Source organism: Bubalus kerabau, chromosome X (assembly GCF_029407905.1).
Source record: "Bubalus kerabau isolate K-KA32 ecotype Philippines breed swamp buffalo chromosome X, PCC_UOA_SB_1v2, whole genome shotgun sequence".
NCBI lineage: Eukaryota > Metazoa > Chordata > Mammalia > Artiodactyla > Bovidae > Bubalus > Bubalus kerabau.
The window spans coordinates 73,106,081-73,128,399 of record NC_073647.1 but is presented as its reverse complement, the minus strand read 5'-3'; the positions used below and the strand labels follow the sequence as shown (position 1 = coordinate 73,128,399).

Genomic DNA, 22,319 nt, shown 5'->3' with positions numbered 1-22,319 from the left:
GGTTATACACTCCTAATTATTAGCAGTCAGACTGACGGCTTTATTATCATCAATACATGTGATGTACACAACAGCTATCAGGTGGTAATGACAGACTCCATTTGCAGCAGAAGCAAAATTGAAAAAGAAAATGGCATAGCAAGGAGGTATGTGCTGAACTAATGTCATTTCTTTTTTGATAGCGTTGCTGGAAACAGTAAATCAAAGAATGCCAGAATGTGCCAGGATTTTGACAAAGTGATTCATGATGTCCTTTTTAGATGAAAAGGAGAAATGTGGCCAGAATGAGAGCATGCTCTTTTTTGGTTGAACAACCAGGCTCAAAGAGGGCTGATGAAGAATGGTTTTTTCAGTTTAGACAGGGTTCTACAAAGGGCTAGCCACAGAGCTTTGTATTGATATTTGTTCTAGTCCTTGGTGTAGAAACCTGACCTTATCAGTTCTTGAAGCTTCACAGGGATTCCAATGTACAACCAAGGAGGAGAACCACTGGTATAAGATAGGTGGGTCCCATACTCTCTTAAACACTGTTTTTAGCCTTCAGATATCTCTTCTTGATACTGATAATTGTCTTCCAAAGATCCAGTGTTTGATATGTTAAAGCAAGGGTAGAAAGAGAACACTTAAAGTTCATCTCAACTAGGATAAAGGTCTGGAAAGTTACACAGAAAAGGGGCTCCACCCACAGGGTCCAGTAGGATCCTCCACTGGATATCACTGAGACATTTCACAAACACCAAAATCCCTCAAAACCCATTGACAAGAACAGCCCCATTATGTGGAATGCCAAGTTAATAAAGAGGCACTCTCTTAGTGCTGAGGAAAACAACAACAACAACAAACCAAAGATTTGTTTTATGGAAATGATTGTGCCTCCTTATTTAGAATCAGGTCATTATAATCATAGGTTGATAAAAAGATATCTTCAAACGAACACACAAGTTGAGGAGAGGAGCAGTATACCAACGTTTGATTTGCATATCCACAGAGAAAGTTTGAATTTGACTTCAGTCACTTTGGTGGACAGAAAAAACAAGGCACTTTATTATTGGAGGCTGTACCAAAAATGGCTGTGGGTCACAGAACAACACATTCAAGGCCAATTACATTGAGTGCACAGACTTCAGGCAGTGAGGAACTTGTCTCCTCTCTGTCTCTGAAAGAGTACCAACCTTATAACATTGGCACAGTTAACAACTCTTTAACCTTTAAAAGGCATTTTATGAGCAAATTAGGTCAATTAGTACAGAGCAATTTACTTAAAAAAAAAATCCCAACTACTTTAAAACTAGGGGGGGAACATAGCTAATTCCTTGCATCAGTGATATGTTAACAGGCAATAATCCAAGAAGGCTTGCTCAGTTCCACCTGACACAACAGACACACACACACACACACACACACACACAAAAGCCACAGCAAAATGCCAACAGCCTTCGAATGTATAGTCCCAGATTCCAACTTTAACCTCTGCTGCTCAGTGTAACCTGTTCACGGTAATTTATACTGAACCATGTAGGACCTTCCACTCTTCAAGGGGATGCTACTGTGGAAGGGAAGTGCTTGGGGGGAGTGGGGAATCCAATCTCCCTTCATGAATGGGTAAAAAGTATTCTAGGCATCTGTTCTGTTTCCTTTCTCACTTTTCTATTGATATATAAATCTCTTTCTCCCTCTCCTTACAATGAGCTAGACACTGTGCTAGGTGTTTACATGCTTGATTTCATTTAGATTTCATACTAACTCTGCAAGAGAGATATTGTCCCCAATTACACACAGGAAACAGGGCTTATAGAGGTTCTGGGTCATCTGCTGAAGGTCACAGAGCTGGCAGGTTGTGGAACCAGGACTTATCCAAATCTGCCTGACTCCATAGGCCAAATGTTTTTCATATTAACATGTTAGACTTCACTCTACCACTCTGTCTCACTTCCACTTCCTTCCTTTTGTTCATCTTCAAAGCCTAAAGTGGTAGACGGGTGGTAGTCTCGGAAGGATGTTAAAGAAAGAAGGGCTAAGCCAGTTCTGCCATTTTCTATTTCTCCACACGCCCTGGTCACCAGAATTCAAGAAAACACAGGCTTCCAACAAGGTCATGGTATGTGTTTTTCTGTCCAACCTCTCCAGTGTTTCAGTGACTATATTTTTCAAATCCCAAATAAGGGCATATAGCCAGGGATACTGGATTTTATTTAAGAGAACAGGAGGACAACATATTCAAAATCAAAACTTAAAAAGTCCTTGTGGCTCCTGGCAAACAGATAGAGGGCTGCCTCCATACGGACTTGATTGAGTCACTGGAGGTTGATCACACACGGAGAATAATGAGCATAGTTACAGTAAATCCTTATCAGTGGAATTCAACAGGGTGGTCTTCCTGACGAATCTTTTTGTTATAGCCATAATGTAGGCTTCCTGAACCTGTGCTTGTTAATCTACAAGTACTTGTTTAGATACAAGGCTTCGGATCCTAAGAGACAAGCTGTTAATTATTAGCCCTAATCCCAGGCTAGAAGATGCCCATAAAGATTACAACTTGTTTCCTTTTTTCTAACAATTAACAGCCTTGCTGAAGAGTGATCAATTGTACTTGGGGAACTGAAGAAGGTAATAAATGCATTACTGAGGCCAACTGCTTTACAGAGCCATTTATTTAATCCTTAAATTTTGCAAGCTGTAAATTACTCATTAGAAGGCAGAAAGCAAAATAGCCATAATCTGTTTAGTGCCTCCAAACTCTGAAGATTTAGAGGAGGAAATCCATGGAAACAAGAGGCCTGGTGTGTTCTTTCACTTCTACTTCTTAAAGGGCAAAGGTGGTTAGACAATAAGGACAAGCCCATGTAATTATCCATAGGTCAGGGGTGGGTTTGATTAAGTTCATGGAGGACTGACCCACAAACAGTGGGAAAATGCCCCTCTTTTTCCACTCAGCCCTGCAGGCAGCTAATCACGGTGCACGTCTCACTTCCAGATTGTTTCATGAGCCCAGAGCAATAGCCCATAGCATTCATTAGGGCATTCACTCCTATCTGTTATTTTATAATCAGTGCTAGGTCTAAGACAAGAGGCCAACTAGCAGAGAAGAATTAGGAAGGGGCAAAGGGGAGGCTGTCCCCCTCTCCATTCACAGGGAATGCAGCTCCCAATTAGAAACTGCTCCATTTCAAAATAACTAGATAATTAGTCTGTAAGTTTCTTTACATGTACAGAAAGCCACATATATTTGGCTTTCATATGGATTTTATAAGCTGAACGTGTGACCACTTAACCATGTACAGGAAATGATTTTTATATACTAATGGTAAAATTCAATTTTAGACTCTTAGTGGTAAGGAAGCCAACAATATGCAAGATGCCTTTGGCACTGGCACTCTGCATAGAATTTGAGACTAGAATTCGAATTGGTACATGTTTCCTTTTCTTAATAGTGTGATGCCCTTTATATGTATAACACAGCTTCTGACTTACCTTTAGATTTTATTCAACAAAACAGCTCCTGGCTCACTTCTGCACTGAGCAACCATTTCTTTCATGTTCCTTTGCCTTTCTCTGAATGGGCGTTAGGCTCCAAAATGGAGCTTTTCTCCTCATAGAAGTAACCAGACCACATAAGGATCTAACCTCTGATTCTGCAGTAGCAAACTGAGTTACCCAACACAATTTCCATTCATTTTTAACTTGACAGTCTAATTAAGTTTGTGATTTTGCCAGGCTGGTACTGTGTCTATCTTGTGTTCCATTCAATACCCACCAAGCTGCTGTGGCTCAATAAATCATTACTGATAATGAAAATCTAATTTAAAAAATTTCAGCTGTTCTGGAAATGCATTTATTTACTTTGCTAAAAGTAAGTGGCATGTGATAAAAATACTGTTTTCTTCCCATATCTTGCTTTTAAAAAAGGCTATATATTTTTTGACAGCAGAAAATTATGCTACAGAATTTTAAAGACCCCTGACATTAGAAATAGCATTATCAAAGCATTTGAAGAAGCTGTTGAGACATCTTAAGAGAAACATAAAATAAATAACTCACAGTAATTTTGAAAATTACAATTTGGAGCTTCTATGTCACTTGTCCCATCAAAGAGCCCATTCTGGCCACTTTTAGTGGAGACAGAAATGACATTTGGCTTTTTTCCATTCCCTGGGGATAAAGGACTTGAGTTTTCTTTTTACTTACCCTGAGTGGATTTTCGTTAAGGTAAGGGGGTTCGCCTTCTACCATTTCAATCGCCATAATTCCCAGAGACCAGATATCAACTTTCGGACCATAAGCTTTTCGAGTCACTACCTCAGGTGCCATCCAATAGGGAGTTCCCACCATCGTGCTTCGTTTACTTTGCTCAGGGGTGATCTGGGCACAGAACCCAAAATCAGCTGCAGAGAACAAAAGTCAGTTAAAATCAGCTCAACTTATTTTTCTTTTATGAGAGGTCACTTTCAGATACAACCATACCTTCCTTTAGACACTAAGCTTCTGCAACTGCCTCACTCATATCCTTTTGTTATCCGATCTCTCAGCTGCTCCAGATTTTAAACTAGTCTGAAGTAACTGAGTGATATCATTTTTACTAGACCTCAATCCTGGTTCCCTCCTCATACTGTTCCCTCTAACTTATAGAATCTTTTTCTTTTTTTTTTTTTGATTTTTAATATTAAGATTTTATTGTTTTAGTATTATTTTTGACTATTATAGTATAATTATGTATTACAGCTTAGGTATTTGTCATCCAGCAGATAGAAACTACTTAGATATTCTTAACTATTAACCCTCCCCAAATCTGGTCACAATCTACAGGAATACAATGTGAAAAAAATGCTTCACCTCAAACTGGCCTCTAAATGCCTTCAAACCCTCACTCTCAAGAGCCCTTTTCTTCTCAAGATAGTTGCTGCTGCTGCTGCTGCTGCTAAGTCGCTTCAGTCGTGTCCAACCCTGTGTGACCCCTGAGATGGCAGCCCACCAGGCTCCCCCATCCCTGGGATTCTCCAGGCAAGAACACTGGAGTGGGTTGCCATTTCCTTCTCCAATGCATGAAAGTGAAAAGTGAAAGTGAAGTTGCTCAGTCGTGTTGGACTCTGAGTGACCCCATAGACTGCAGCCTACCAGGCTCTTCCATCCATGGGATTTTCCAGGCAAGAGTACTGGAGTGGGGTGCCATTGCTTTCTCCGAGATAGACAGTAAAAGAGCATAAATCCCCTGACACTCTCTCACATGCCATCTGAACCATAATACCTACTCAGTTTGACAGAGCCATCCATCCCAAGGAGAATATTGTCACTCTTTATGTCTCTGTGGATCACTTGGTTTGAGTGCAAGAAATCCAAAGCTTGGAGGCACTATTGTATCAGGAAGAAAAAAGTTCTAGTTATATCACAAATTTTTTTAAAATGTGTTTCATTTCTAGATAAATTTTGGGCAAAGGTACACGCTTAAGTTGTCAGGTGAAATAAATTAAATGTTTCAAAGCCATTTTGAAATCATGTTACCATTTACATCAGTGATGCAACTTAGCATTATACATATGAAAGCTCCTGAATTAGACTTGGCCACAAAGAGTGATGGTGTGGTAAGTAGCACTACATTGTTAATACAGTTGATTGAACCAATTACTATAATCATATTTGGATCTGCTTGTCTGGAGGATATGGATTCGGCTTGATCTGTTACAGATATAGTAAGCATCTGCATCTGGGATATGATTAGATTCAGAAGGTCTGGCGTGGGACCTAGAAATCTGCATTTAAAACAAGTGCCCCAGCTAGTTCTGATAAACAGATAGCTAGCTTCAGGAACCACTTCTAGGCTCTGAAGTAACTATAGGTACTAGTTTGGAGATGGCTTTGTGTTGTAATACTAAAAGATGGAACCACAGGCTAAAGGCTGAAGAATCCCCTGAATATTTTAAGTTTGATTTATTGTATGAATAGAAAATATATGAATTTGGTGGATATGTGTACATATTTGGGGAGGAAGAAATGGGAATGAGAGGACAGCAGAAGGAGGAAATTTAAGTGAATAATTTAAAATAAAAAACAATGAAAGGCTAGCTGACATTATTTGGCTTTGTTTTACTATCATTGATTTTCAAGTTTCAGTGGGTCAGAGTTCCTACTTGTGTCTATAGAAAACTTCAATGAATAGAGGGTAGAGGGTAATGCTCAAGATAAGACTCCAATGAGGAGTGGTTTTTTTTAAATACTGAGAAAATTAATATAACAAAATATCCTTAGTTTAGTTTGAAACTGGGGATATGTCACTGTTATTAGAAAACAGGCAGACACTCAGACCCACTGGAGGGGTCTGAGAGAGTTTCAAGATTGTACTGTGAAAGCAACTAGTTTCTGGACTGAGGGAGGACCTCGTATAAACTGCCTTCCAGAAAATGATGGGGTTATAGTGTGATCTGTATATGTACACAGCTTATATTGCATAGACAAAGCAAAATAACTATCATATAAAAATTCCCCCCAACCAGGAAGAAGTTCCATGTCAACATTACTGCCTTTCATATTCACCAAGACTCCACTAGGCAGGCTTAGATATTGTACCCTGTGAATGGTATAATAGAATTCAGAAAGATTCATCACAAAGCAACTAAAATAAACAAGGAGCTGGGGAGAGAGGGTTAGGATTTAAATTGTTAGGATCTTCAATTGTTTTTTTTAGTATAAAAGATGTGCTATTGATATTCTGATGTTATAAACATTCTAAATAATCAAAGATAAAAAAAAAAAAACAACCTGCCAATGTGGGTGTTCTCATCAGCCAAAAATGTTCTATTTTCTTACCTCTCTGCAGACAGCTGCTATCTGTCCTTCATCCATACAGGTCTCTGTGACCACATCAGTCAAAGAGCCACCAGCCAAGTATTCCATGACTACCCACAGTTCATCACCCACTAAGTAGCTACAACAAGAGAGGAAAAAGACATTGACTCAGGCCTAAGGAAGTGGAGACCCTTCTATATTTCCATTAAGAAGGCAATGTGCAATCAGTCTCTGTCTGCATTTGGTCATGTTATCTAGCAAGAGGAAAATATCAGTTATGCTTATGAGACACTTCCTTTATCTTAGAAGAGAATATGCATGGAAATTAAAGGATCATGAGATGAAAGTGCACCATGGAAGGAAGGAAAAGAGCAAGGAAGCCTTTGGTGACTGACTACTGTCAGTCATTCCACTGTAAAAAGCTAATTTTAATTAACAGGATTGGTGAATAGCCCTTTTGGATCATTCAAGCCATAGTGTTGACATCTTGGACTGAACTGCCCATGACACAATTTTATAGGATAATGTAAAAAGATTCAAATTGGCAATGGATTTACTGCACTGAAGTCTCAGTTCTGATAGAAGTCGGTTATCACATGCCCATTATCTTTAAGTAGGTATTGAGGAGCACAGCCTACATGATCAAATACAGGAAGGCAGGTCACAAGAGCAAATTCAAACCCCTGGGATCATCTGAAGGCATTTTAACAGAATGATCAGGTCTGTCTTTCCCCCTGTGTAGCAAGAGAGAGGCATTACAATGAATGGAATAATCCCAACAATCCTATCCTGCTCCCAGCTTGACATCAGTATGAAGCAAGACTTTCTATCCAGTGGTGTTCAAACTGCAGTGCCCATAAGATACACTCAGAAAGTTTGTTCAAAAGGAAAATTCTCATTAAAACTCTCATTTCAGAAAAATGAAATACCTCATTAGTTACAGAGAACCACCAAGAAATCTGCATTTTTTTACAAATGCAGTTTTTACAAAATTACAAAAGCAGAATAAAGTCACTCTGCCGCAGTTGCCTCCTAAATGACACTTTTTTTTGGCCCCTCTTTTGCCTCTTTTCTGTACCACTGGTCTACCTGGTACAAAACACAGAAAGTGAGATCTTAAGCTCGTTGAGGTCGTGGACTTGGTCTTATTTCCTTTGTATCAACCCAGAGTACACAGCACAGTGGTGCCAAACAAAAACATCAAAATTGAATGAGACAGATGTTAAATCACAAGTAAAGAGTTAGTGCTGTTTTTAAACACCTATTAATAACCCACTGCTACCACGACTGACGAAAGAGACATTAATTATCTAGTCTAGGAAAAAGGTTTGAGATTAAAGTCTCAATTCCCTAGACCTCACTGTCAGTTCATCACAAAGCACCCATTAAAGCAGTGCCATTGTAGTCTGTCTTCTTTACTTAGATAGCCAGACACTGCATGGGCTCCAAACAAACACTTGATTAAATGTTTAAAACACCACAGCTCTCTACTATATGGGATAGTCTGTTTCGTGGCAATACAGAACCACAGTCTTCAAAATAAAATTACACAAACTGCTCGTGTTTAGAAGCAACACCATAAAATGTGTCTTCAAATGTTTAATGGGTGGACAAAGATAAGTGGGTACAAGTTTAGCAATATATTTGATACTGTTTTGTAGCATTTGAAAGATATTTGCAGAACGGATGCTAAATGAATAGATCCTAAATAATTGGCCATGAAAATTATATCCCATAAAGAAAACAAGTATATGATGAAACAAAACTTACCTATCTAAATAATTAACAATATTGGGGTTCTTATTTTCCCTCATGACCAGAATTTCATTAATAATTAATTCCTTTTTGGGCTGCTGTTGGAGGTTCATCTGCTTTATGGCCACCTGAATCATGATTAAAAGATAAGAATGAATTACCATCATTAGACTAAACACAAGCATCCATATTTTTCAGCAACAGAGTCAGACATACAAATTCTTTACCTTACTAGGATTTTTCTTAATGCCACAAACCCATGCTCCTTTTCTTTTGCCAATCATGAATTCATCATTCACAGCAGATATTTTGGACATCAATGAAGGAAACTTATGTCAACCCAGTGGTACCCATTTTGTCAGGCACAAATGCCATCAAAGAAGAATTCTGATCAATACGAATAAAGGAAAGTAAAAGCTAGAAATGAATGTTAATGCTTACCTCTTGTCCTGTGGCAATGTCCAGCGCTGTATAAACAGTACCTGAGGCCCTGTGAAGGCAAAAATCATCAAATGAACAAGCAATCGAAGTGTTATCAGTATATTTTATTTGGAATAATATGTAACTATTTTCAGGAGAGGGAAATCAGAAAACTCAAGATTAAAGGATGAAGTACAAAAGGAACAATCATTTTGTATAGTAACTGCTTCCCAAACTATCATCAAGTATCTCTATTGGTGGGTCAGAAACTCTAATCAGATGTTATGTGTGCCATGGAACTAGGCAGTCATGAACTGAGCAAAATGGCCTTGTTCCTTCTAGGAAACTCCTGGAATATTTTGAATACTCCTTGGACGCTGCAAGGAGATCCAACCAGTCCATTCTGAAGGAGATCAGCCCTGGGATTTCTTTGGAAGGAATGATGCTAAAGCTGAAACTCCAGTACTTTGGCTACCTCATGCGAAGAGTTGACTCATTGGAAAAGACTCTGATGCTGGGAGGGATTGGGGGCAGGAGGAGAAGGGGATGACAGAGGATGAGATGGCTGGATGGCATCACTGACTCAATGGACGTGAGTCTGAGTGAACTCTGGGAGTTGGTGATGGACAGGGAGGCCTGGCGTGCTGCAATTCATGGGGTCACAAAGAGTCAGACATGACTGAGCGACTGAACTGAACTGAACGGAACTGGACGTTGCATAACCAATACTGCAGTCTTCGATTGAATACTTCAGGAAAGATTATATCATCTTTTGCTTCAGTTCAGTTTAGTCACTCAGTCGTGTCTGGCTCTTTGCGACCCCATGAATTGCAGCACGCCAGGCCTCCCTGTCCATCACCAACTCCCGGAGTTCACCCAAACTCATCTACATGGAGTTGGTGATGCCATCCAGCCATCTCATCCTCTGTCGTCCCCTTCTCCTCCTGCCCCCAATCCCTCCCAGCATCAGGGTTTTGTCTTTTGCTTAGACAACTGTAAATTAATCTTGGCTTTTAACATATGGACAGACTGGCTTTTTCATATATTTCTAATTCTTAAGAATATCTTCATCTAACAAATCAATCATTCCCAGCACTGTAATTACCTATATTGTCAATATACAGAGGAATAACAATGTGGCTTTACTCTTAAGCCTTTTTTTCTTTTTGTTAAACTTCTCAATAGCTTCTACTCTTAGGTTTCACTCCAGCCCACTATCTTTTAAAGTCTATCATTCCTTAAGTCTTGGTAGTACTTATGCTTCTATTCTAACTTCCGTTATAGGGTGACCTTGCTTTGAAAATAGAAATTGTCTAGTAAAACTGTAGGCAAGGGAACTTTCTGTGAAACACACATGCATTCTGAACCACCTCCCTACTGCCATCCCCAGGAAAAAAGAAAAGCTTGTTAATTTCATTGACATGTCTGTGGTGAATAAAGGAATGAGGATAGAGGTCCGTTTCTGTGATTCAGCAGGCACTATAATGCTGCAATTTTATGCATTAAACTCTCTGGTAACTGCTGTTTCTCCTCTGCTTTCTGGTTATCTCCCTGGCTGTTTTGGTTTCTGACTCTAGGAGTTCTTTCCTTATGTTATCTATTTCCTTGTTTTCCTCTCCCTTCTTCTCCCTGGATCAGCCAAATTATTTCTAACAGGCATAGGAAGTTTACATTACCTATTCCTAGGGAATAAAATACGTAGTGTAGTAGAAGGAATATTTGCTAACAGAGATCTGAGTTTTACTATCTGCCCTAACAACAAACTATACGATCTTAGGCTAGTCATTTCCCCTTTCTGAATTTGTTTCCTCACTCAGCAAATGGTGATCACAATAACAGTAAATGTATAATATATTGAGCATGTCTACACTAAGAATTTGATATAAATTATCTTGTGCAATCCTTATCATGTTTCTGTAAGGCAAGTGCTTTTACCCCCATGTTACAGATGAAAAGCCTGAGGCTGGGAGAGGTTAAGTAACCTGCCCAAGGTTATACAGTTTACACTCCAAGGCCATCTGACTCCCTGACCTATAAAATGCAGGAAAGGGGCTATCTCATTAAAGGTTCTTTTATTCCATGATCTGCAGCAGCAGCAGAATCCAAAGACTCTACTGCCCTCCTCACTCAGTGAGGGTATTTAAATAGCCATTGGAATGAGACTGAAAAAGCACACTTGACTAATAGATTCTACCTAAATTTGGTTATTTCAGACATTCCTTAGGATCAAGGGTTTTATTAAATCTGTCTCAATTTCATGTTTGAGTCACTGGGTGCAGAGCAGATAGTTGGTGCTCAAGAAGTATTTGTTCAATGAACAAATTAATGTCTTTTCAAGCAAACATGTAATTGCAATAAAACCGTTCCTTTCTGTGAAGGAAACATTTCTTCTATTTAAATCTTTGGAAAACACTTCTTTGTTGGAATCAGCTATCAGACATTCCCAATTTCAGGGGCCAGTTTGTGATTTGTCCTTCTGAACTCAGAATTTTCTGGGTTCAAAGGAATAGATCATCTCAACCTGGTGTGTATTTCAGCTGCATAAGGCCCGAGCAATTACTTAAATCTATTTGCAGACTGATTCAAACATTCCTTTACTTGGTTTATTCCTATATCCTTAGGCAACTTGCACAGCTCCTTCAGAGGCAAAAAAAGTGATGACGTCTGCAAAATGAGCATCTATCTCATAGAGCTACAGAGAATAGAATGGCACAATCTATAAAAGCATTTAGCTCTGTGCCCAGATCAGAGGTGACACTGAATTGGTAACTGCTATGCTTTTATTTCTACTTTATATTGGAGTATAGTTGATTTACAATGTTGTGTTAGTTTCAGGTGTGCAGCAAAGTGAATCAGTTATACATACACAAATATCTACTCTTTTTCAGATTCTTTCCCCATATAGGTTATTACAGAATACTGAGTAGAGTTCCCTGAGTTGGGTCCTTGTTGATTATCTCTTTTTATATACAGTACTGTGTATATGTTAATTCCAAACTCCTAAAGGTGGGGGATGGTAGCTGTTATTATTATCATTTATTGCTGCTATTGCTGTTATTGGTTTTATTCACTGAGTCATTACTTAGACCTTCCCGATCTCCCAGCCAAAGCATCCTTGCTAGTGTCTGCCCCTAAATTCAGAAAGGACAAAGGTGACCTATTTGAACACTTTTTAGAGCTTTCTCATCTGTGTTTTTCTCCCTTAGGAAAGTGGTTTTGCCTTTTTCCTTAAGTTTGGAACGTCTGTAAAACGAAGCCTCATGGATAAACCCTCAATATAAAATGGGAAGGTTAAACTATAAATGGGAGGGTTAAACTGCTCATGTTAAACTAAGGGAGGCTATGTGACACAGGGGCCTGAACCCAGTGCTCTGTGACAACCTAGAGGGGTGGGATCGGGAGGGGGGTGGGAGGGGGGCTCAGGAGGGAAGGGCCGTATGTATGGCTGATTCATGTTGATGTATGGCAGGAACCAACACAATATTGTAAAGCAATTATCCTCCAATAAAAAGCTATGGAGAGAGGCCACAAATTCTTGTCCAAGTAGCCTTCCCCTATTCACCGCTCTGCCCTCACCCCCAAGTCCATTTCCACTATCCTAGGAGCTAAAATTGCGATTGATTTAGAATACAAGGGAGATTAGTCATTAGCATCTCCCAGAGCTTTATCATTCAAATCCTTGACCTTTGTATTCCCTACCTCCCTCAGCATTTCATTGTCTTAAAATTGTTAAGACCTACAAGACTTTTTAGAACTAACACCCAAAGAAGATGTCCTTTTCATTATAGGGGACTGGAGTGCAAAAGTAGGAAGTCAAGAAACACCTGGAGTAACAGGCAAATTTGGCCTTGGAATATGGAATGAAGCAGGGCAAAGACTAATAGGGTTTTGCCTAGAAAATGCACTGGTCATAGCAAACACCCCCTTCCAACAACACAAGAGAAGACTCTACACATGGACATCACAAGATGGTCAACACCAAAATCAGATTGATTATATTCTTTGCAGCCAAAGATGGAGAAGCTCTATACAGTCAACAAAAACAAGACCAGGAGCTGACTGTGGCTCAGATCATGAACTCCTTATTACCAAATTCAGACTGAAATTGAAGAAAGTAGGGAAAACCACTAGACCATTCAGGTATGACCTAAATCAAATCCCTTATGATTATACAGTGGAAGTGAGAAATAGATTTAAGGGCCTAGATCTGATAGATAGAGTGCCTGACGAACTATGGAATGAGGTTCATGACACTGTACAGGAGACAGGGATCAAGACCATCCGCATGGAAAAGAAATGCAAAAAAGCAAAATGGCTGTCTGGGGAGGCCTTACAAATAGCTGTGAAAAGAAGAGAAGTGACAAGAAAAGGAGAAAAGGAAAGATATAAGCATCTGAATGCAGAGTTCCAAAGAATAGCAAGAAGAGATAAGAAAGCCTTCTTCAGCGATCAATGCAAAGAAATAGAGGAAAACAACAGAATGGGAAAGACTAGAGATCTCTTCAAGAAAATTAGAGATACCAAGAGAACATTTCATGCAAAGATGGGCTCCTTAAAGGACAGAAATGGTATGGACCTAACAGAAGCAGAAGATATTAAGAAGAGATGGCAAGAATACACAGAAGAACTGTACAAAAACGATCTTTACGACCAAGATAATCACGATGGTGTGATCACTCATCTAGAGCCAGACATCCTGGAATGTGAAGTCAAGTGGGCCTTAGAAAGCATCACTATGAACAAAGCTAGTAGAGGTGATGGAATTCCAGTTGAGCTATTTCAAATCCTGAAAGATGATGCTGTGAAAGTGCTGCACTCAATATGCCAGCAAATTTGGAAAACTCGCAGTGGCCACAGGACTGGAAAAGGTCAGTTTTCCTTCCAATCCCAAAGAAAGGCAATGCCAAAGAATGCTCAAACTACCGCACAATTGCACTCATCTCACATGCTAGTAAAGTAATGCTAAAAATTCTCCAAGCCAGGCTTCAGCAATACATGAACCGTGAACTTCCTGATGTTCAAGCTGGTTTTAGAAAAGGCAGAGGAACCAGAGATCAAATTGCCAACATCTGCTGGATCATGGAAAAAGCAAGAGAGTTCCAGAAAAACATCATTTTCTGCTTTATTGACTATGCCAAAGCCTTTGACTATGTGGATCACAATAAACTGTGGACAATTCTGAAAGAGATGGGAATACCAGACCACCTGACCTGCCTCTTGAGAAATTTGTATGCAGGTCAGGAAGCAACAGTTAGAACTGGACATGGCACAACAGACTGGTTCCAAATAGGAAAAGGAGTACGTCAAGGCTGTATATTATCACCCTGCTTATTTAACTTATATGCAGAGTACATCATGAGAAACACTGGACTGGAAGAAACACAAGCTGGAATCAAGATTGCCAGGAGAAATATCAATAACCTCAGATATGCAGATAACACCACCCTTATGGCAGAAAGTGAAGAGGAACTAAAAAGCCTCTTGATGAAAGTGAAAGTGGAGAGTGAAAAAGCGGACTTAAAGCTCAACATTCAGAAAAAAAAGATCATGGCATCCAGTCCCACCACTTCATGGGAAATAGATGGGGAAACAGTGTCAGACTTTATTTTTTTGGGCTCCAAAATCACTGCAGATGATGACTGCAGCCATGAAATTAAAAGACGTTTACTCCTTGGAAGGAAAGTTATGACCAACCTAGATAGCATATTCAAAAGCAGAGACATTACTTTGCCAACAAAGGTCCATCTGGTCAAGGCTATGGTTTTTCCTGTGGTCATGTATGGATGTGAGAGTTGGACTGTGAAGAAGGCTGAGCGCTGAAGAATTGATGCTTTTGAACTGTGGTGCTGGAGAAGACTCTTGAGAGTCCCTTGGACTGCAAGGAGATCCAACCAGTCCATTCTGAAGGAGATCAGCCCTGGGATTTCTTTGGAGGGAATGATGCTGAAGCTGAAACTCCAGTACTTTGGCCACCTCATGCAAAGAGTTGACTCATTGGAAAAGACTCTGATGCTGGGAGGGATTGGGGGCAGGAGGAGAAGGGGACGACAGAGGATGAGATGGCTGGATGGCATCACTGACTCGATGGACGTGAGTCTGAGCGAACTCCGGGAGTTGGTGATGGACAGGGAGGCCTGGCGTGCTGTGAATCATGGGGTCACAAAGAGTCGGACACGACTGAGCGACTGAACTGAACTGAAGTGAACTGAAAATTGTTAAGAGTACTAACCCTGCAAGCCCAATAGCCAGGGTTTTATGGTATTCTGTGATATAGCATTGCCACAAATCCCTACTCCACAGAAGTTTAAAGACCCTGAAACTCTAGAACATAATTTATTAACTCAAAGATGAGCTTTTCCCTCTTTTCCCCTCCTCCCACCTTATTGCATATATGCCACTCTCTGGGGGCAGCCATTCTCCTTCCCTCCAACTCTGTTCCCAGTCTTAAAATGGGGTTAGCCTCCTCTACCCAACTTCTCACCTCTCTAGGCCCACACCAAACATGTTGTTAGGCATTCAGAATTAATTGCTCTCACCAATAAGTTATTGATTGGCCCAACATTCAACCTTTGTAGAATTCTCAACACAAATGCACAAACTCAGGTAATAATCTAAAGAATAAAGATTGGTGCCCTGTCTCCAGCTACATTTCAGCACTCCTAGTACTTCTCCACCCTTCAGTTCTGATGCCTTTCCATATTTCGGCAACTTAAGATTCAACTGTTAAATGTGAATCTCTCTCTTTCTCTTATTCACCTACTAGAGCACTGTCTCTGTTCACTGATGGGTTAAGGACAGTAGGCCTCATCTCCATCAATTCAAACCTTCTGGGGTTCAAATCCTCCACACAATTTCTAGTTGTGTGATACTGGGTAAATCATGTAATCAGTCTTTGTGGCTCAGGATTAAAGGAAGATTAAATGTGCACAGTGTTTAAAACCAGTTCTGGCATATAGTATTAATAATTGCCCAATAAATAACAACATCAGTAATAATGATAATCATTATTTGGTTGATTGCTGTGTTGGAGAAGACTCTTGAGAGTCCCTTGGACTGCAAGGAGATCCAACCAGTCCATTCTGAAGGAGATCAGCCCTGGGATTTCTTTGGAAGGAATGATGCTAAAGCTGAAACTCCAGTACTTTGGCCACCTCATGCGAAGAGTTGACTCATTGGAAAAGACTCTGATGCTGGGAGGGATTGGGGGCAGGAGGAGAAGGGGACGACAGAGGATGAGATGACTGGATGGCATCGCTGACTTGATGGACGTGAGTCTGAGTGAACTCCGGGAGTTGGTGATGGACAGGGAGGCCTGGCGTGCTGTGATTCATGGGGTCGCAAAGAGTCGGACACGACTGAGCGACTGATGTGATCTGATCTGATCTAATGTATTCGTTAAGTTTCAAAATTATAATCCATGGATCACTAGAAATCTTTTTAAGTATCTAGGAGTTTCCAAGATATCTTGGTGTTTCAAATTCACAAGAGAAATTTGATACTTACCTAAGATGAAGCTAATTAAAATATCATATACATTTCCTTTTAGTGAGAATTACATCAACTTGTGATTGCATGTCTCATGCTGATCAAATGCTCTAAGTAGCAGTTATATGTTTTTGGTTTTTGTTTTTGGTTCACCAAGTATGGGAAATAAGCTATAATAAATATAGTGTAATAGTTATTATTATTCACAATCTGGAGTACATAAAGACAAATAATTGAAGGAATCTTTGCTGGTAAGGTTGGGAAGTACTCTCCTTGTAATAGTTGATGCACAGTAGTGTGTAGTCACAAAGAAACAGTCTTTGTGTCAACAAGATGCCACAGTAATTCCCAAAAGACAAACTTTGCAACAGCTAGGGTATGTTGAAGTATCTCATTAGGTATCTTTATAAAATCTGTCAGTCACTTTCACAGAAAAAAAAAGTCAGTATCATGTAGCACTTTAGGAGATAATAATGGCAGAAATCAAAGTGACAAAGGTAGCAGTTAAAACTAATCCTCTGGTATATTGGGGCTGAGGTGTTAAAATGGTCAACATTGTCTGATTTTTATGGCATTTAATTACATTGATCCCTTTTATTCTCCTATTGCAGTTATACTGAAGCCAGATTGCTGTAGGGAGAACATTTGTTTATGATAGGGATTTTGTGTATTCCAAACCTTAGTCCTTCGAATGGTATAAAGAAATCATGCCTTATCAGGACCCAAGGGACTATAGAGATACTCCAGGTTAACTTCCTCACTACAGATGAGAAATCTGAAGCACAGAGAGTTTGGTGAACTATGATTCAAGAATATTAAACCAATAGATTGCTCAACCATTGGGCCTCATCAGCAATTACAGTGTAATGTGTACTGCTGGGTTCTTGGCATCACATTAGATGCTTTATCAACAGTTTCTTCCTGACCTGGTCAAGCACTTAATACTCAAATGAAAACACTGGCATCTAGCCTAAAGGGTCCAAAAAGAAACAAACAATTCACTATTTCTCCCTTTCCTCTAAAGACAAGTCAGTTTATGTACCAGTAATCTTCATCATGTTTTGATGTTTCTTGCTCAGAGCCAATGTCAACCAATGGTAGGACTTATAATTTAAATAAATTACTCTGATTTCAGCATCGAAATAGATTAGAGGCAGTAAAGAAAGGCAGGGCTAGGAAGAAGCTCTTGCTCTGGGAGAAAATGGAAAGAGAAAGAGGACTAGAGGGTTCAAGGAGAGCCTCATGGGAATAAGAGTGAGACAGAAAGAAGAATAGGGCATTATTCACATTTAAGGTTTCATAAGTATAAATCTGATGCTAATGAGATCACAGTCAAGAGTTTAATCCACATTTAGGTTGGCTATTTTTTACATTTACTTTGACTTCTACTGCTGCTGCTAGAAAAGACTGTAACATTTATTGAGCCTTACTTTCTGCCTGCTCTCTGTAAATGGATGAGCTCCCTTAATGTTCACCCTATACAACCCTATGAGATAAGTTCTATTATCTTCCTTTCACAAATGAGGAAATGGGAAATGTTAAGTAGCTTGCCTAAAGTTACAGAGGGTCAGCAGCTGAGCTAAAAAATCCATTTGTTTGATCCACAGACCATTGTCTTAACCACCATTTCATGCTCTGCTATAGATCTTTAGGATTTTTACAGTGCAAGTGTGGTACTTCCCAAAGCCCACATTTGTATCTAGTATGCTAAGCTGCCTCCCTAAAATATTTCTATTGTCTCTAATTTTCTATTCACTTAGTCCATGTGCCCCATTGTGAACCATTTAACTTCTCCCTGGACACAACCAGAGATCAAATTGCCAACATCCACTGGATCATCGAAAAAGCAGGAGAGTTCCAGAAAAACATCTATTTCTGCTTTATTGACTATGCCAAAGCCTTTGACTGTGTGGATCATAATAAACTGTGGAACATTCTGAAAGAGATGGGAATACCAGACCACTTGACCTGCCTCTTGAGAAACCTGTATGCAGGTCAGGAAGCAACAGTTAGAACTGGATATGGAACAACAGACTGGTTTCAAATAGGAAAAGGAGTATGTCAAGGCTGTATATTGTAACCCTGCTTATTTAACTTATATACAGAGTACATCATGAGACACACGGGGCAGGATGAAGCACAAGCTGGAATCAAGATTGCCGGGAGAAATATCAATAACCTCAGATATGTAGATAACACCACCCTTACGGCAGAAAGTGAAGAACTAAAGAGCTACTTGATGAAAGTGAAGGAGGAGAGTGAAAAAGTTGGCTTAAAGCTCAACATTCAGAAAACTAAGATCACGGCATCCAGTCCCATCACTTCATGGCAAATAGATGGGGAAACAGTGGAAACAGTGGCTGGCTTCATTTTTTTGGGCTCCAAAATCACTGCAGATGGTGATTGCAGCCATGAAATTAAAAGACGCTTACTCCTTGGAAGGAAAGTTATGACCAACCTAGACAACATATTAAAAACCAGAGACATTTACTTTGTCAACTAAGGTCTGTCTAGTCAAGGCTATGGTTTTTCTAGTAGTCATGTATGTGAGAGTTGGACTGTAAAGAAAGCTGAGTGCTGAAGAATTGATGCTTTTGAACTGTGGTGTTGGAGAAGACTCTTGAGAGTCCCTTGGACTGCAAGGAGATCCAACTAGTCCATTCTAAAGGAGATCAGTCCTGGGTGTTCATTGGAAGGAAGGACTGATGTTGAAGCTGAAACTCCAATGCTTTGGGCACCTAATGCGAAGAGCTGACTCATTTGAAAAGACCCTGATGCTGGAAAAGATTGAAGGCAGGAGGGAAAGGGGAAGACAGAGGGTGAGATAGTTGGATGGCATCACCAACTCAATGGACATGAGTTTGGGTAAACTCCGGGAGTGGGTGATGGACAGGGAGGCCTGGCATGCTGTGGTTCATGGGGTCGCAGAGAGTCAGACACAACTGAGCAACTGAACTGAACTGAACTGGACACAATAAGTTTGATTCCTTTGGAAGAACCATAGAAGATGGTTCTTCCTGTTTCTGAATCAGTTAAGATTGGTCATGCAGCCAAGAGTTAATTGGACCTAGAATTAGTTCTTAGGACTGGACTTTATCTTCCGCTGAGTATATAAGATACACGTACTCCTTGTAGGCCTTTGTGTAGAAACTGTCTCACTATATTAATGAGTTTGATATAAAAAATATATTTTATATATATTTATATATAAATATCTATATATTTTTATAAATAGATATCATTTTATATGTTAAAATATGATATCTATATATAAAAATACATAGATATCATATTTTCAATACTCCCACATATTTACTTGTTTTGGTAAGACATAGTCTTTAAGGGGCTTCCCTGGTGGCTCAGTGGTAAATAATCCACCTGCCTATGCAGAAAAGGTGGGTTCAATCCCTGGGTCGGGAAAACTCCCTGGAGAAGGGAATGGCTACCCACTCCAGTATTCTTGCCTGGAGAATCCTGTGGACAGAGGAGCCTGGTGGGTTACAGTCCATAGGTTCACAAGAGTCAGACACGATTTACCAACTAAACAATGGCTAAACAAGAGTCCTTTAGGGCTCAGGAACAGTAACAATGTTACCATTACTGGCAATAATGCTGCCAGAAAAGAAGAGATTCAGAGTTTCTTATAATTTGCCACTCAAAAATTCATCACTAAGTTAAAAAAAAAATTGTGCAAAAATCATGTTATCTCAGTACCTTTTTAAGTATACAGAATGTGGTGAAGGGCCAGGCGATATAGTCTTTAATTACTAGGATTATAAACAGGAACAGGCAATTTTTTGTTCTTTAGCTAGGGCATGACTTTCCCCAGTGTATTCATGGTCATCTAATTTTAAATAGAGTTGTAACATATTATTGGTGTGGGACCAGGGAGCTCAGTGGGTTATAGTCCAGTGATAATGAGGCCACATTTACAAGGCTTAATCCATGGAAAGGCCTGCTAACTCTCAACTATTCACTCCAACATTAAGTCTAAACAATTGTTTGCCAGTGTGCACTATTGGTTTCAAGAGGGCCTAGAGAGGAAAAAGGTAGGGGAGGCAGGTGGCTTAATACAAGCTCATTACTGTGGCTGGAAAAAAACAACTTGAAGTGCAACCTCTGCTAATGGTGGCTGATTGAGTGGCATCCTCATTCTTTACAAGGGACAGCACACAACACAATGCATTTAAGAGTATTAAGTAGAACTGTATTTGAGTGTCTCCTGTGGATGTACAGGTCAGCAGTGGACTGCCACAGGGGCAGGGGCTCTGGGTGCAGCAGACTTGGGTATGGCATAAGCCCTCTTGGAGGAGGTCGCCATTAATCCCAACATACAGCTGCCAGAACTTACACAGGACTGGGGAAATAGACACTTGGAGGGCACAAACAGAACCTTATGGGCACCAGGACCTAGAAGAAAGGAACAGTGAGTGCACAAGAGACTGACCTAGACTTGCCTGTGAGTGTCCAAGAGTCTCCGGTGGAGGTGTGGGTCGGCAGTGGCCTGCTGCAGGGTTGGGGGCACTGAGTGAGCAGTGCGTGCATGGGACCTTTTGAAGGAGGTTGCCATTATTTTTATTACTTCCACAAAAGTTTGGCCTCAGGTCAAATAATAGGGAGGGAACACAGCCCCAACCATCAACAGAAAATTGGATTAAAGATTTACTGATCATGGTCCCGCCCATCAGAACAAGACCCAGTTTCCCCCTCAGTCAGTCTCTCCCATCAGGAAGCTTCCATAAGCCTCTTATCCTTCTCTATCAGAGGGCAGACAGAGTGAAAACCACAATCACAGGAAACTAACCAATCTGATCAAATGGACCACCGCCTTGTCTAACTCAATGAAACTATGAGCCATGCTGTGTAGGGCCACCCAAGACGGACAGGTCATGGTGGAGAGTTCTGACAAAATGTGGTCCACTGCAGAAGGGAATGGCAAACCACTTCAGTACTCTTGAGAACCCCATGAACAGTATGAAAAGGCAAAAAGATAGGACACTGAAAAAGGAACTCCCCAGGTGGGTAGGTGCCCAATATGCTACTGGAGATCAGTGGAGAAATAACTCCAGAAAGAATGAAGAGATGGAGCCAAAGCAAAAACAACACCCAGTTGTGGATGTGACTGGTGATGGAAGTAAAGTCCAATGCTGTAAAGAGCAATATTGGATAGGAACCTGGAATGTTCAGTTCATGAATCAAGGCAAATTAGAAGTGCTCCAACAGGAGATGGCAAGAGTGAAGGTCAACATTTTAGGAATCAGTGAACTAAAATGGACTGGAATGGGTGAATTTAACTCAGATGACCATTATATCTACTACCATGGGCAAGAATCCCTTAGAAGAAATGGAGTAGCCATCATAGTCAACAAAAGAGTCCAAAATGCAGTACTTGGATGCAATCTAAAAAATGAGAGAATTATCTCTGTTTGTTTCCAAGACAAACCATTCAATATCACAGTAATCCAAGTCTATGCCATGAACAGTAATGCTGAAGAAGCTGAAGTTGAATGTTTCTATAAAGACCTACAAGACATTCTAGAACTAACACCCAAAAAAGATGTCCTTTTCATTATAAGGGACTGGGATCCAAAAGTAGGAAGTCAAGAAACACCTGGAGTAACAGGCGAATTTGGCCTTGGAATACAGAATGAAGCAGGGCAAAGACTAATAGAGTTTTACCAAGAAAATGCACTGGTCATAGCAAACACCCTCTTCCAACAACACAAGAGAAGACTCTACATATGGACTTCACCAGATGGTCAATACCGAAATCAGATTGATTATATTCTTTGCAGCCAAAGGTGGAGAAGCTCTATACTATACAGTCAGCAAAAACAAGACCAGGAGCTGGAGCTAACTGTGACTCAGATCATGAACTCCTT

At 40.1% G+C, this 22,319-nt stretch overlaps 1 protein-coding gene across 5 annotated transcripts in view; it reads right to left on the bottom strand.

The window, feature by feature from the left end:
- PAK3 (p21 (RAC1) activated kinase 3) overlaps positions 1-22,319 on the bottom strand; it is a 127,949-nt gene that overhangs the window by 20,376 nt on the left and 85,254 nt on the right. For all 5 annotated transcript variants that reach the window (XM_055565778.1, XM_055565780.1, XM_055565779.1 and 2 more), the window contains 5 exons: positions 8,974-9,022; positions 8,548-8,660; positions 6,799-6,916; positions 5,247-5,346; positions 4,186-4,382 (listed from right to left, as the gene is read on the bottom strand). In XM_055565778.1, the coding sequence (XP_055421753.1) occupies positions 4,186-4,382; positions 5,247-5,346; positions 6,799-6,916; positions 8,548-8,660; positions 8,974-9,022 (577 nt within the window). The remainder of the gene's footprint in view (positions 1-4,185; positions 4,383-5,246; positions 5,347-6,798; positions 6,917-8,547; positions 8,661-8,973; positions 9,023-22,319) is intronic.